Below are 16,598 nucleotides of genomic sequence, written 5' to 3'. Positions count from 1 at the left end.
TGATGGCTTAACAGACCAAGAGCGTGCTTATTGTACGTCAAGTAGATTGCATGAACAGTTAAGATTTCCCCTTTTGGTAAAATGAAATATAAATTAAAAAAAACCAAGAATCCTTTTTGTGGAGTAGTTTTGTCCAGAAGGAAAACTGCAATAGGATTTTTTTTTTTTTTTTTAGACAAGGTCTTGCTGTGTCACCCAGGCTGGAGTGCAGTGGCAAAACCACTGCAGCCTCAACCTCCTGGGCTTAAGCAACCCTCCTGCCTCAGCCTCCTGAGTAGCTGGAACCACAGACATGCACCACCATACCCAACTAAATTTTTCTGATTTTTTTGTAGAGATGGGGTCTCACTTTGTTGCCCAGGCTGGTCTCGAACTCCTGGGCTCAAGTGATCCTCCTGCCTCAGCCTCCTAAAGTACGGGGATTACAGGCATGAGCCACTGTGCCCAGCAGAAAAATATAATAGGTTTTAAAAATTCATGAAGGATGCATTTAAATCTCTAATTTTTAATATTCTATAGCATAAAAATTTTCTATAAGATGGATTCAAATTAACTTATAAAATGAAGAAATATCTTTATCTCTTAATTCCATAAATACCACTATAATCTATCCTATAGTACATTATATGTAGTAATATTAGTTATGGACATACCTGAGTCTTAACAGTGGAAGTAATGATGATCAATGATAATTACAAAGTCATTATCTACTGTTAGCCATTTTTTATGCATTGAAATTTTGACTTTATATCCTTTCTCCTTTCTAGAGCTAAGAAAAGAAATAAGTCTGGCAATGCTGATGCCACTTATCCTTTTACATTCAGATGCAGATAAAACATTTAGTAAATTCTTCAACTAATTTCTACACTATTGCTAGTTAGTCACTGTTGCTTTATGGAAATATGTAGACAAATATGTGGATTGCTTTCCTTTCAAAGAGTTCTGCATCACCTAAGTAATATTTTTATGTTATAAGTACACTATCTTTCATCCTCCCCTGAATGTGTATGCTGTACTTGATGAATTGTTTTCTTACTTCTATATACAATCTAGAGTGAACTTCTCACATATTAGCTCCAAGTCAACCTGAATTTGACATACCACTCTTAAATTATCTAAATATTCTTTGTCCTTCCCACGTGTCACCACTTTCTTAGTTTTTTTTTTTTTTTTCTTTTTAACCTCAGTTTTCATTTTGTTACTTGACTTTCTTTTGGGGACCATTATTCACAAGAAAGAAGAATCTGCCTGCCAGTGCAGTCTTACTAGAATGGCAGCTGAATTGAGATGTAGATAATAGGGTGCTAACTAGTCCTACTCACTAATTAAGTGACTTTTTTTATACCAGCCTCTCAGGACTTTCAGTTGCAGATTTATGACTCAGCAAAATTTTCACATTGCTACAGGCCATAGGCCTTTACATTTCCTTACATGTAGGCATAGCAGAGCATATTAAATTCATGAATGCCTAACAAGAGAGAGTCTCTTCTCTTGGCAGTGAATAGTCTACAATTCTTATGTTTCAGTAATAAAGAGTAACAGATGTTACGTATTGTAAGGACAGAAATCCTACAAGACAGAAGAAGGAAACTGATGGTAATGACAAATAATAAATGCTTTTTTAGTTGTCAGTTGTCTTACTAATAAATTATATCCAATTCTAAGTATTTATTGTACAATTACACATGCGGAGTTTAACTTTGGGAAAATTCTAGTTAGTGGAAATGGATCATCCTTTCCAAGTCAAATTTTTTTCATCTTGGTGTTATTTTACTGGATTTGTTAGCTCTCATGTTACTTTGCATCTTAACTTTTATACGTAATTCTTTTGTTATTGTTGTGGTTTAAAAAAATATTAGCAAAAGTCATCTCTCAGTATGTGTGGGGGACTGGTTCTAGCACCTTCGTTGAATTACCAAAATCCACAGATGCTCAAGTCCCTTGTGAAAAATGGGTATTTGCATATAACCACATATATGTTCATCCTCCCATATACTTTAAGTCATCTCTAGACTACTTATAATACCTAATACAATGTAACCACTATGTCAGTAGTTGTTATATTGTAGTTTTAAACTTTTTTATTGTTGTATTGTTATTTTTATCTTTTCCAAATATTTTTTGATCCAAGGCTGATTGAATCCGTGGACACAGAGGGCCAGCTTTACTTTGTTTTTTAGAACAGGGTTATATTTGTGGAGAATTGAGCATGATAGTACAGAAAGTTACCATAAACCGACTACCTCCTTCATATACAATTTCCTGTTATTACTATTCTGCATTAGTGTGATACATTTGATATAATTGATGAATCAACAGTGATACATTATTAGTTAAAGTTCATATTTTATATTAGCATTTACTCTTTGTGTTAAACAGTTCTGTGAGTTCTGATAAATTTATAGTGTCTTATATTTACCATTACGTTACCATATAGAATAATTTCACTGCCCTCACATTCGCTTCTGCTCCACCTATTCATCTCTTGTGTCCTGCAACCCTTCTATGATCACTTGTTAGTTCCAGGAATTTTATTCTTTGGTTTTGTTGTTGTTGTTGTTGTTGTTTTGAGATGGAGTCTCGCTCTGTTGGCTGGGCTGGAATACAGTGGTGTGATCTTGGCTCACTGCAACCTCTGCCTCCTGGGTTCAAGCAATTCTCCTGCCTCAGCTTCATGAGTAGCTGGGATTACTGGTGCATGCCACCACGCCTGGCTAATTTTTGTATTTTTAGTAGAGACGGAGTTTCACTATGTTGGTCAGGCTGATCTTGAACTCCTGACCTCGTGATCTGCCTGCCTTGGCCTCCCAAAGTGCTGGGATTACAGGCATGAGCCACCACGCCTGGCCTGTTCTTTGGATTTTCTACATAGACAGTCATGTCATCCACAAAGAGTTTTATTTTTTACTTTATAAATGGTATTTTTCTTTTTTTATTGATATCATTATATAATTTTTCTGCAATTGATGGAATAGAATACGTTAATTGATTTCAAATGTTTAACTAGCCTTGCATACCAGGAATAAATCTTTTGAATTCTTTTCTTTAACAATAAAATGTTTAAATCTGATACCTGCTAGATTGCATAGTTTCACCTAGTTCAGACAAGTCCATATCACTGGAGGACCATGTTCTACAGTTGTTATGTCGGAGTGGACCATGTGTTAATGTTAAAAAGCTATGAAATATGTCTTTCATGGAAAAGAAATTAATGTTCATACATGTTAAATGTGGCTCATTTACTACAGTTTATTTTAATGAACTGCAGAACTCTTGGGAAAAACATTTAAAAATCCTTAAGTATTTTGCAGGGTTGGGAAACAAGATTTTAAAATACATTCAAGAGTGAAAATATACTCTTGAATTATTTTAATCATTATATTCAAAGCAATTTATTCTATTTGTTAATGTTGATTTAATTTATATGCTACAGCTATTTGAAATGTCAGATTAAAAATATAATGTGTTCAGAAGTAGCAAGTCTTTCTTGATTCCTTATCTTTAGTGTGTGTTCTTTGAAAATAGTTATTTTACATTTATAGGGTATCTTTTTGCTTAATATGATCTACTTTTGAGCAGTTCAAAAGCAGAATGAAAAAGCAGTTTGAATGATATAAATATATCAATATTTGATTAGTGATGTAATAAATGAGGAGTGAATGAGTCTTTTTTTTTCCTTCTTTGCAGTCCCCAAAGCTCCAGAGATAGATCCAGTAGAGTGTTTGGTGGCAGATAACTCTGTAACAGTAGCTTGGAGAATGCTAGAAGAAGATAATAAGATTGACCATTTTATACTGGAACATAGGAAGACTAATTTTGATGGACTTCCACGTGTAAAGGATGAGCGATGCTGGGAGATAATTGATAATATTAAGGGTACTGAATATACACTATCAGGTAACATGTCTGCATTTCAGGAATCTCGTTCTCAGAAGATAAATGTATTCTTGAAAAATATTTTGAGTTACTTTAAAGGATAAAGTTTTTAAGTTTCTTTAGTCACACTGACTTTCTAGATATTCATTATGGAAGTGATTTTCTCTTGAAATATCAAGGAAACCCTTTTTTTTCTTTTTTGAGACAGGGTCTTGTTCTATTATCACCCAGGCTGGAGTGTAGTGGCAGGACCTTGGCTCACTGCAACCTCTGCCTCCTGGGTTCAAGTGATTCTCCCACCTCAGCCTCCTGAGAAGCTGGGAGTACAGATATGCGCCACCACACTTAGCTAATTTTTGTATTTTTTGGTAGAGACAGGGTTTCACCATGTTGGCCAGGCTGGAAACCTTTGTTTTTATTATTTTTGGACATTTGTAACATAGTAAAACAGAATATATGTAACATAAGTATGAAGGGATATTCTGAAAACATTATTGCAGAATAACATTTAATTTTTACCTTGGTTTTCTGACTCTTAAAAAGCTGTTGGTTTTTTAGATGTTCTCAGTAACCATTTCACTGATAATGTAAATACTGTAGCTTTTACTGTTTTAAGATTACCTTCATGTTAATAATTAAAGAAGACCTGTGACTTGGTATAATATTAGAAATTCGTGTTGACCTTTTGAAAGCCGTTACAAGGATGTCTCAATATATAGTGGACTTTGGATATTTGAAATGGCAAAATATTGCCTGAGTTGTCAGATGCTTATTATGCATGAGTAGTAATATTAGGAGCACCATTATTGAGCCGTTACCATTTGTCAGAAGATGGGCTCAAGTGTATTACATATAGTACATCTCATTTAATCAGCATGTTATATCTCATTTATCTTTACAACAACTGTGAAGTTGGCTTTATCATTTCTGTTCTACAACTAGGAAACTAAGGCTCAGTCAAGTTGTTGATGGTCCCATAGCTAGTAATTTCTAAACTGCGATTTTAATCTTGACTGTACTTCAAAATGTTTGTTACTAATCTCTGCTTTACTTCCTCTTTAAATTCATTTTCACATAAAAAACAATGTTTCATAAATATAAAAATTATTTAGGATGTTCACCTTAAATTGAATATGTTATTGTAAATTATACCGTCTCTCTTTGAGTGAAATACTACTTTTAATGAGGCCTGAAAGGGTACTTTTTAATCACTGAGTTAAAATAAAAGTTGATAAACTGTATGTGTTTCTTTGAATAAAATAATAATTAAATCATGATTCCTCTTATTTTGAGCATATCACTCTTTTTTTTTTTTTGAGATAGAGTTTCACTCTTGTTGTCCAGGCTAGAGTGCAATTGCACAATCTTGGCTCAACACAACCTCTGCCTCCCAGGTTCAAGTGATTCTCTTGCCTCAGCCTCTCGAGTAGCCATGCCAGCTAATTTTATATTTTTAGTAGAGATGGGGTTTCTCCATGTTGGTCAGGCTGGTCTCAAACTCCTGACCTCAGGTTGGGGAGTTGACCTCCCAAAATGCTGCGATTACAGGCGTGAGCCACTGTACCCGGCCACATATCACTCTTTTAACAAATTCATACTCTTCCTGAATACAGAGACACGGTACTTAATGTCTGAAGGTTCATACTCATACTTTCGGGAATAGAGTCCTTTACTGTTCATGTCTGAAAACCATGTTTTCATTTTTTCAGGCTTAAAATTTGATTCAAAGTATATGAATTTCAGAGTGCGAGCTTGTAACAAGGCTGTGGCTGGAGACTATTCTGATCCAGTGACTCTAGAGACCAAAGGTGAGATCAGTAACTCTTTATACAGCATAAAACAAAGCTTAGCAGCTGAAGTTATTCATAACTTTGTAACAGGAAACACTTCATGTTATGTTGAATTCCTTCTCTACTTCCCCTAGCCTAGCTTTCGCAACAGTAAGAATTTTAAGAAAGGGAAAATAGGACTACAGTAGTGGTTTTCATTGGGTTTTCCTATATGATTGTATTCATACAAATAAAATAGACTGAGATGATGGTATTGTATTTTCTGGTGGACGCTTGATTTATACATTTCAGTATATAAATAGGTAAGTATCACCGAGATTTGCCCAGAGTTTTCCCATAGAATGGATTAGTGGGGAATCAATACTGGGGAAGTATCTGTTTAGTTCAGGTCCTCTCTGTTTTCGTGAATCTTATTGCAGCAGTTAACATTTATATAGTTTATTAATGGTCACAAAACACTTTCAATTCTTTATTAGATAATTAAAGTCATCGAGAGATCAGTATGCTAGATATTATTGATATCCATATTGCAGGTGAAAAAATAGTTTTAATATATTAAATGACTTTCCCATGATCCCTAGACCTAGTTTGGAAAGGTGTGAATAAGAATCCGCTTCTGAGTTCTTTGCCATCCCTTACTATGAGCTTGGAACCTAGATTCTTCTAGTCTCTGAGAGCAATTTGGATTTAATGAAAGCTCCCTAGGGTAGCACACTTGAATACAGAGGATATTTTTAGGTATGTACCAATTTGAAGGTTATAATGCTGGAGACTTTCCCGGTTGTGAGATGATTATTGACTGGGTTTAATTCCAGAACCAGACTCTACACATTCTTGTAGGCACTTGGGACTTAAGGCATTCCACTGACCTCTAGTTCATATAGCATTTGAATAGGTTTACCTGCCAGAAATTTGATTGGATTTGGAGGATGAAAAAAAATCATATCAGAATAAAACAAAATATGAGGCCTATAATTTGTTTAATTTGTTGATGAGACAAACTCAGAAAAATGTTTGCTTCACAAAGGTCTAAAATAAAGTCTATCTTGAAGTTATTTGTTTGGAATAGCAAATGTTTTTATTTGAGAACTGAACTATAGGTAACTTAGCTAAGGAATGCAGTTACTCTGTATTACATGTTATCAAACTGAGATGTTACTGTGGTTTCTTAGAGGTTTTTACCATTTTAAAATACAGTCATATATAGGAAGATAATCTTTTCTATATAACTTGAACTGTTTTAGCCCATCAAGTAAAATTCATTACTATTATTATTCTTCCTCAAGAGCATCGTATTTTTATAATTTCTTTTGTTTCTTTTCATTTACTCTTTATATTTAATGACCAAAGTTGGACCTAAATGTGGTGAATTATACATTTCTATGCAAATTCCATAGATACAGGAATATTAATCACTGGCTTGTAGTTTTCTTCGAGCTGGTCTGGCTGCTCCTATTAGCAATGTTTGGATGTTACTGGTCAAACTCTTAATCTTGGGGTTTGTAGAGAGAAACTAAGTCTAGGCCTTTTCAGCACTTCTTCACTGTTGAGTAAACCCTCTGCGGTAGGAATAGACTCAAACTCAACTCTGAGACCCATGAAACAGTGATTCTGACCTTCAGGGAGTTCCAGAATAAAGTTAGACTCCTACATGGCCATGAGTCACAGATTTTCTAGGGTTATTCCATAGCAGTAAGAGCTGCACAGGAAAAGTCCACATTTTTACAAATGACACACTGAACAGTTGTTTACCAATTTATTTGGCTTGTTGCAGCCTTTTTCAGCCAACCAGTAGAAATTAGTGTATGGACAAAAAACTAGAGAGAAGGGAAGAAAGGTGGAGATTAAGTAGTTGAACCTACTAAAATTTCATAGGCTTCCACTTAAGGTTCTTGATATAGAAAAGAGTGAACATTGTTTATTTCTGCCCTCCAGCATGTGTAGCACTATTTCTTCTGGCATTGAAATTCTCAGAAGTGAAGAGTAATATAAGTTCTTATCACCAGAATATTTAGGGTGTAAGTTATTTTCTTGTGAAGGTAAATGATATTAAATTACTAAATCACAAATTATTCTCCAACTTTAATTGATAGTGGCTATGATATAATTTTATAGTACCAAGAAAGCAGCCAGTGGCACAAAGTTAAACATGTGAAACGTATCTGTACTCTGATTTTTGGTACTTTGTTTTCACAGACTATTAAAGATATGGGAACCAGTATCTAGTTATATTATAGGACTTAGGACTTATACAAGAGATAGGACCTCACTTTTGAGGCTAGTCTTTTTATTATTATTATTATTTTTAACTATAGAGTGTTATCTCTGTTACATTAAGGAGCTCTATAACTTAACTGAGGTCCCATAAAGGGGTAGTGTCCAAAAAGAAAGAGAGATATGAAAATGACACCCCTTAGGATTGAAACCCATGCCTTTTTGTTTGGATGCTGGGGTATTTGATAAGTCTGGTTTTAAGTGGTTTTCAATGGCACTATCTTTTTTTTTTTTTTTTTTTTTTTTGCCACCTTTGACATCAGTATTGCTGGTGGCCCTTCTTTCCAGCATAACAAACATTAGGGGACAGCCTTAGGATTTCTTCCTTTTTTAAAAAAACAGCCTTAGGATTTTAGCAAGCAATTGAGAATTGGTGGCACCTTAGAGTTAAATCCAGTATTCTTTCTCAAAAATGTAGATGCTCTCACATGCATTGCCTAATGACTCACATATAGATGTTAACTATTAAGGCAGTTCATTCTTGGAAATGCAGGGTGTCAGTGTTACATAATCCTAACCTTTTGATAACCTGTCTATTAAGGAATTCTATTTCTATTTTTACTAAAAAGCTGCATTATTGCTGCATTATCTCTTTTTTCTGTAAGTTCATTTCTGTTTAAATACAGATTTTGAAAGCTGTGAACTTCCTTATATTGTATGACATTTACTGGAAGCTCTGTGGTCAGTAGAGTTGTATTCAGAATGTTGTTTCATAAATAAAAACAATGAAAATAGCTCCAATACATAGTTGAAATTAAAGTGCTTTTTACAGAGCAATAGGGGATAAAAGGATTATTGATTCATTAGGTAAACAGATATGCATCATCAAACAACAAAATAAACATATAGAGAGTCATAGTTCACAGACACACTGAAGCCTTAGCTAAATTAAGTAATATCCGTAAGTGAAACAGGATTTTGTAAAGGGATACTGTATTTCTTAATATACACTAGAAGTTTGAACCTTTGGAGGGAAATAGAACTAACAGGCAGATTAGTTAGTAACTGTGTAATAGCTGATACCTTGCAAGATAAAGATTCCGAGAGTTATATTTTAAGATAAAAGCAATGGTGTGATCAGTCATGAATCAATACATTCTAATGATTTACCCTAAATTTCCAAGGAGGGAAGCGTATACCTTGCTTCACTGATTTCCTAAATTAGCAGTTCTGTGTAAGTCTTGTGAAAAGTATAGATAATTCCTCAAAATATCAAATAATCTAGAAAGCATAGTTTTATGTTTTTTGGGTTTTTTTTTTCATTTATGTGGTCCCTTTTCCCTTTGTACACTTGGTCATGTAAATTATCTATCGGCTGGGCCAGTTTCCTTGTTCTGTCATCATGGCCTCAGTTTCTCCATGTTTGTCTTACTTTGAAACTGAGAATTTAGGTATGAAATTATTAGATATTAGAGTATCAGAGAAAATATGTATGCCAGATTCTATAATTTTTTACACTATGTAACTTTATCCTTCTCCTTAATTCTTCCAGTTCCCCTTCCTATTTTGTCGTAACAGTCAACTGATATCCTAATAACAGGAGATTTAGGTTACTGTGTACTCGCTGAGATTTTAGTAGAATGAACAGCAGAAATGTCAGTGACCATGCAAGTACATTGTATTTGATTGGAGTACAGGATGTATTGAGAAGAATAATGGGAAATCAGATAAGAATTATAAATTACAGCCTGATTGTTGAGAATTTTAAGTGCTAGGATTATGAATTTGTACTTTATTTTCTGTATTCAATATTGAATGATTGAGTAAAAAATAATGTGATAGCTGTGTTTCAGAAAGTGGAGATATGCTATATTTTAAAAATATATTGAAATATTATCTTGAATAGCACTTAACTTCAATTTGGATAACTCCTCATCCCATTTGAACCTGAAAGTTGAAGATACCTGTGTAGAGTGGGATCCTACTGGAGGAAAAGGTCAAGAAAGTAAAATGAAAGGAAAAGAGAACAAGGGCAGGTAAGCTAGGCCATTAAATCTACCATATGGACAAATGCTTGTACACTGGTTCTTACTTAACAATAACTTTCATTGAAATTCTTAGTCAATATACCTATGAGATTTACAGTATATTGGTAGCACCAAAGTGAAGAATATAATACTATTTGTCAGTAGTTTAATATGTCATTAACATTTTTTATTACTTTTGTTTTAGTTTCATCCCTAATCCTCTTACACATTTTCATTTCAGTATTCCATTTCTTTGAAGTTATATATACAGAAACTTGAATTGCTTAGAAGAAGTTTCTAGTTCCTGAATTTTAGACTTATAGATCACCTATCTTACCTGCAGGTCTGGTCTGCACTAAATGACAGCGTTTAGCAGGTACAACCCTAGGGTCTTGCTTCTGATCAGCAACACAATGAACCTAAGAGGCAGATTCGAGGGCCTTTTGTTATTGTCATAACTAACTTATTTAAATAAAGTCAAAGCATGGGAGCCTCTTTCTTTTTTAATAGAAGAAATTTTTGCTCAAACTGAAGATAAATGCCTTTGTGAGCTACAATAACAAAAATGAACCCCCAAAAATTCCTCAGCAGGCCTTTAATCTGATTTTGTTATAAGCTGTTAAATTTAAGTTGTAAAACAGTTTCTTAACAGTTGCCTGTTTTTATCTAACAGTGTCCATGTTACTTCACTGAAGAAACATACAAGGTGATGATCTATGTCTGTCTAGTTCTAGGACTTAGTATAATCTAGCTTGGCTGATTAAAAAAACTTTAATTTTTTCTTTTAACCAATAAGCAGAAGCCATTGTGGCAGCCTTCATAAGCTAAAATACTGCTCTGTGTAGACTGTATTGGTAGCTTATGTTTTTAATTTACATTGTAGTGTGCTGCATATTATTTGGATTATATTGTATATGGTAACAAAGTAAGCTCTGCTTTAAAGTCTTTCTTGAATTTTTTTCCCTTATCTGATTTATTTTTACGCTTTTACTCATACCTGGCATCTTTCTTGTTGTACTGAATAATATTCATTAGTCTAACATTATAGCTTCGCTTTTATTTGTATTTGACACACAGCAAGTTTGAAGAGTTCTCTATTTTATAATAATTAGGCAGTTTCAGAATCAACAAGGATAAAAAATAAAGGTCATTGCTAAAATTATCAAGACGGTTCCAGAAAGATGAATTGTTTCAATTTGCATGAGTAATAATGTGCTTATTTGAAGATACTACATATCTTTACTGGAAACCAGAATGTGTTCTCTTTTCAAAATTATCTTCCTCTTCTTTTCAGTTTATGTACTTGCTATTGGGAAAAGTGATTTTATAGTGTATGATAAATTGGAAAATGCTGAATTTAACAGTCTATGAATAGACTACGTATTTGTGATTTAAGGTTATATTATTTCTTTCTCCCTTCCTACTTTTTAAGAGCATTTTACATATAGGCTACTTGTGGAATGTTATATGCATTTAGATATTCTTTCCATAAATATTTGTTCACTGTAGGATGTCTGCTGGATGTTATAGGATTTATAGGGATAAACACTGTCTGCTTTCAAGAAATTTGCCCTAACTTATGTAGATGAGATGTATGTACAAGTAGCAATAATGCAAGGTAGACATATGTACAATGGTAAGTGTGAATAAAGGTGTTCAGAGGAAGAAAGACGCCCAGAGCTACCAGATGTTGAGGTGGTTAGGTAGGATAGCCAAACTACAAGTAATAATCAAACCTTTATTGATTTGCTATGATAGTATAAGCAAGAGGGCACAAAGGAAAGAATACTCACTCCCCCAGTGTTCAGTTTTTCCCAACAGAATGGCATTGGGTGAAGGTCACGTAAATCAACACAGATCACAAGTAGTGGATCTTCTCACTGCAGCAAGCCCCAAACAAAAAGCTTCTGCCAGTTTATGGACCTGAGAGCCAAGAAGGTGGGCAGTGAGGGCTAAAATGGGACAAATACTAAAACAGAGGGGAGAAAAGTATTTTCAGACCATCAATCCTCCCCTGACCTCTGCCCTAAAGGAGTTTTACGCAGAGACACCTGAAAAGCAACTCAGCCTAGGGCCTCTCTCCAGGAAGAGGACCTCTGAATAGAGGTGCCTAGGGTAGGATTGCTGATACGGTGTATGATCATGATGGGGAGAAGAGTGGAATTGCAACTCTGTCTCGAAACTACAGTGCACTAGCTGTGCACCAAGTCTGGTGTGAGGAGGGCAGCTCACCCTACCCTGTGCCCCCACCCTGCCTCATCAATGCCTGCCTATGCTTAGGCCTGAAAGATCACACACAGGGCGCATGCATGTCACTAGACGGCACGCCTGCCTTCTTTCCAGGAGAATTTCCCAAGGACTGCTGCCTGGAAGCTCATGGCTAATGTGGAGCTGACTGTAGTTTGCCAAATTAAGAAAATACCCCAGTCATTCTTAGGAAGAAAGACGTGCCAGATTTGATCTTTAAGATGGCTGAATAAGAACAGCTCCGGTCTGCAGCTCCCAGCAAGATAGATGCAGAAGGCAGGTGATTTCTGCATTTCCAACTGAGGTACCCGGTTCATCTCGTTGGGACTGGTTGGACAGTGGGTGCAGCTCATGGAGGGCGAGCTGAAGCAGGGTAGAGCTTGGCCTCACCCAGGAAATGCAAGTGGTAGGGGAGTTTTCTCCCCAACACAAGGGAAACCGTGAGGGACAGAGCCTGAGGAACCCTGCACTCTGGCTCAGATACTGCACTTTTCCCACAGTCTTCACAACCCACAGACCAGAAGATCCCCTCTGGTGCCTACCCCACCAGGGCCCTGGGTTTTAGGCACAAAACTGGGTGGCTTTTTTGGCAGACACCAAACTAGCTGCAGAAGTTTTTTGTTTTTTTTTTTTCCATACCCCAGTGGTACCTGGAATGCCAGTGAGACAGAACCATTCACTCCTCTGGAAAGGGGGCTGGAACCAGGGAGCCAAGTGGTCTGGCTCAGCGGGTCCCACCCCCTCGGAACCCAGCAAACTAAAATCCACTGGCTTGAAATTCTTGCTGCCAGCACAGCAGCAGTCTGAGATTGACCTGGAATGCTCCAGCTTGCTGGGGGTAGGGGCGTCCGCCATTGCTGAGGCTTGGGTAGGTGGTTTTCCCTTCACAGTGTAAACAAAGCTGCTGGGAAGTTCGAACTGGGTGGAGACCACTGCAGCTCAGCAAGGCCACTGTGGCCAGACTTCCAGATTTCTCCTCTCCGAGCAGGGCATCTCTGAAAAAACGGCAGCAGCCCCAGTCAGGGACTTACAGATAAAACCCCCATCTCCCTGGGACAGAGCACCTGGGGGAAGGGGTGGCTGTGAGCACAGCTTCAGCAGACTTAAATGTCCCTGCCTGATGGCTCTGAAGAAAGCAGTGGACCTCCCAGCACAGCGTTCAAGCTCTGCTAAGGGTCAGACTGCCTCCTCAAGTGGGTCCTTGACCCCCGTGAATCCTGACTGGGAGATACCTCCCAGTAGGGGCTGATAGACACCTCCTACAGGAGAGCTCTGGATGGCATCTGGCAGGTGCCCCTCTGGGACGAAGCTTCCAGAGGAAAGAGGCAGCAGTCTTTGCTGTTCTGCAGCCTCTGCTGGTGATACCCAGGCAAACAGGGTCTGGAGTGGACCTCCAGCAAACTCCAGCAGACCTGCAGCAGAGGGGCCTGACTGTCAGAAGGAAAACTAACAAACAGAAAGGGATAGCACATCCACTCAAAGACCCCATCCGAAGGTCACCAACATCAAGGACAAAAGGTAGATACATCCACGAAGATGGGAGAAACTAGCACAAAAAGGCTGAAAATTCCAAAAGCCAGAATGCCTCTTCTCCTCCAAAGGATCACAACTGCTCACTAGCAAGGGAACAAACCTGGATGGAGAATGAGTTTGATGAATTGACAGAAGCAGGCTTCAGAACGTGGGTAATAACAAACTCCTCCGAGCTAAAGGAGCATGTTCTAACCCAATGCAAGGAAGCTAAGAACCTTGAAAAAAGGATAGATGAATGACTGACTAGAATAACCAGTTTAGAGAAGAATGTAAATGACCTGATGGAGCTGAAAAACACAGCACGAGAACTTCGTGAAGCATACGCAAGTATGAATAGCCGAATCAATCAAGTGGAAGAAAGGATATCAGAGATTGAAGATCAACTTAATGAAATAAAGCAAGAAGACAAGATTAGAGAAAAAAGAATAAAAAGGAATGAACAAAACCTCCAAGAAATATGTGAAAGGACCAAATCTACATTTGATTGGTGTACCTGAAAGTCACAGGGAGAATGGAACCAAGTTGGAAAACACTCTTCAGGATATTATCCAGAACTTCCCCAACCTAGCAAGACAGGCCAACACTCACAATTCAGGAAATAAAGAGAACACCACAAACATACTCCTTAAGAAGAGCAACCCCAAGACACATACTTGTCAGATTCACCAAGGTTGAAATGAAGGAAAAAATGTTAGGGAAGCCAGAGAGAAAGCTTGGATTACCCATAAAGGGAAGCCCATCAGACTAACAGCAGATCTTTCTGCAGAAACCCTGCAAGCCAGAAGAGTGGCGGCCAATATTCAACACTCTTAAAGGAAATAATTTTCAACCCAGAATTTCATATCCGGACAAACTAAGCTTCATAAGCGAAGGAGAAATAAAATCGTTTACAGACAAGTAAATGCTGAAAGATTTTGTCAGCACCAGGCCTGCCTTACAAGAGCTCCTGAAGGAAGCACTAAACATTGAAAGAACAATCGGAACCAACCACTGCAAAAACATACCAAATTGTGCAGACTATCAACACTATGAAGAAATTGCATCAACTAATGGGCAAAACAACCAGCTAGCATTATAATGACAGGATCAAGTTCACACACAACAATATATTAACCTTAAATGTGAACAGGCTAAGTGCCCCAATTAAAAGACACAGGCTGGCAAACTGGATACAGAGACAAGACCCATCAGTGTGCTGTATTCATGAGACCCATCTTACATGCAAAGACAAACATAGGCTCAAAATAAAGGGATGGAGGAATATTTATGAAGCAAATGGAAGAAAGAAAAAATCAGGAGTTGCAATCCTAATCTCTGATAAAACAGGCTTTAAACCAACAAAGATCAAAATAGACAAAGAAGGGCATTACATAATGGTAAAGGGATGAATGCAACAAGAAGAGCTAACTCTCCTAAATATATATGCAGCCAACACAGGAGTACCTAGATTCATAAAGCAAGTCCTTAGAGACCTACAAAGAGACTTAGACTCCCACCCAGTGATAGTGGGAGACTTTAACACCCCACTGTCAATATTAGATCAATGAGACAGAAAATTAACAAGGATATTCAGGACTTGAACTCAGCTCTGGACCAAGCAGACCTAATAGACATCTACAGAACTCTCCACCCCAAATCAACAGAATATACATTCTTCTCAGCACCACATCACACTTATTCTAAAATTGACCACATAATTGGAAGTAAAACACTCCTCAGAAAATGCAGAAGAATGGAAATCATAACACTCAGTCTCTGAGACCACAGTGCAATCGAATTAGAACTCAGGATCAAGAAACTCATTTAAAACCACACAACTACATGGAAACTGAACAATCTGCTCCTGAATGACTACTGGGTAAATAGCAAAATGAAGGCAGAAATAAAGATGTTCTTTGAGACCATTGAGAACGAAGACACAATGTACCACAATCTCTGGGACACATTTAAAGCAGTGTGTAGAGGGAAATTTATAGCACTAAATGCCCACAAGAGAAAGTAGGAAATATCTAAAATTGACACCCTAACATCACAATTAAGAGAACTAGAGAAGCAACAGCAAACAAATTCAAAAGCCAGCAGAAGACAAGAAATAACTAAGACCAGAACAGAACTGAAGGAGATAGAGACACTAAATTTCCTTCAAAAAAATCAAATGAATCCAGGAGCTGGTTTTTTGAAAAATCAACAAAATAGATAGACCACTAACCAGACTAATAAAGAAGAAAAGAGAAAAATCAAATAGATGCAATAAAAAATGATATAGGAGATATCACCACTGATCCCACAGAAATACAAACTACCATCAGAGAATACTACAAACACCTCTATGCAAATAAACTAGAAAATCTAGAATGGATAAATTCCTGGACACATACACCCTCCCAAGTCTAAACAAGGAAGAAATTGAATCCCTGACTAGACCAATAACAAATTCTGAAATTGAGGCAGTAATTAATAGCCTAGCAACCAAAAAACGTCCAGGACCAGATGGATTCACAACCGAATTCTACCAGAGGCAAAAGAGGAGCTGGTGCCATTCCTTCTGAAACTATTGCAAACAAAAGAAAAAGACAGACTCCTTCCTAACACATTTTATCAGGCCAGCGTCATCCTGATACCAAAATCTGGCAGACAACAAAAAAAGTAAATTTCAGGCCAATATCCCTGATGAACACAATGCGAAAATCCTCAAGAAAATACTGGCAAACTGAATCCAGCAGCACATCAAAAAGCTTATCCACCATGATCAAGTCGGCTTCATCCCTAGGATGCAAGGCTGGTTCAACATATGCAAATCAATAAACGTAAGCCATCACATAAACAGGTCAAATGACAAAAACCACATGATTATCTCAATAGATGCAGAAAAGGCCTTCGACAAAATTCAACACCCCTTTATGCTAAAAAC

At 37.0% G+C, this 16,598-nt stretch overlaps 1 protein-coding gene across 6 annotated transcripts in view; it reads left to right on the top strand.

Moving 5' to 3' along the window:
- FSD1L (fibronectin type III and SPRY domain containing 1 like) overlaps positions 1–16,598 on the top strand; it is an 87,907-nt gene that overhangs the window by 53,016 nt on the left and 18,293 nt on the right. For 4 of the 6 annotated variants that reach the window (XM_033237898.1, XM_033237902.1, XM_033237901.1 and 1 more), the window contains 4 exons: positions 3,688–3,897; positions 5,586–5,684; positions 9,787–9,916; positions 10,581–10,613. In XM_033237898.1, the coding sequence (XP_033093789.1) occupies positions 3,688–3,897; positions 5,586–5,684; positions 9,787–9,916; positions 10,581–10,613 (472 nt within the window). The remainder of the gene's footprint in view (positions 1–3,687; positions 3,898–5,585; positions 5,685–9,786; positions 9,917–10,580; positions 10,614–16,598) is intronic. The other 2 variants (XM_033237900.1, XM_033237903.1) reach the window with 1 other exon arrangement.

This window comes from Trachypithecus francoisi, unplaced genomic scaffold (assembly GCF_009764315.1).
Source record: "Trachypithecus francoisi isolate TF-2019V2 unplaced genomic scaffold, Tfra_2.0 Lachesis_group16, whole genome shotgun sequence".
Lineage (NCBI taxonomy): Eukaryota > Metazoa > Chordata > Mammalia > Primates > Cercopithecidae > Trachypithecus > Trachypithecus francoisi.
This window is presented reverse-complemented; position numbering and strand designations above follow the sequence as displayed.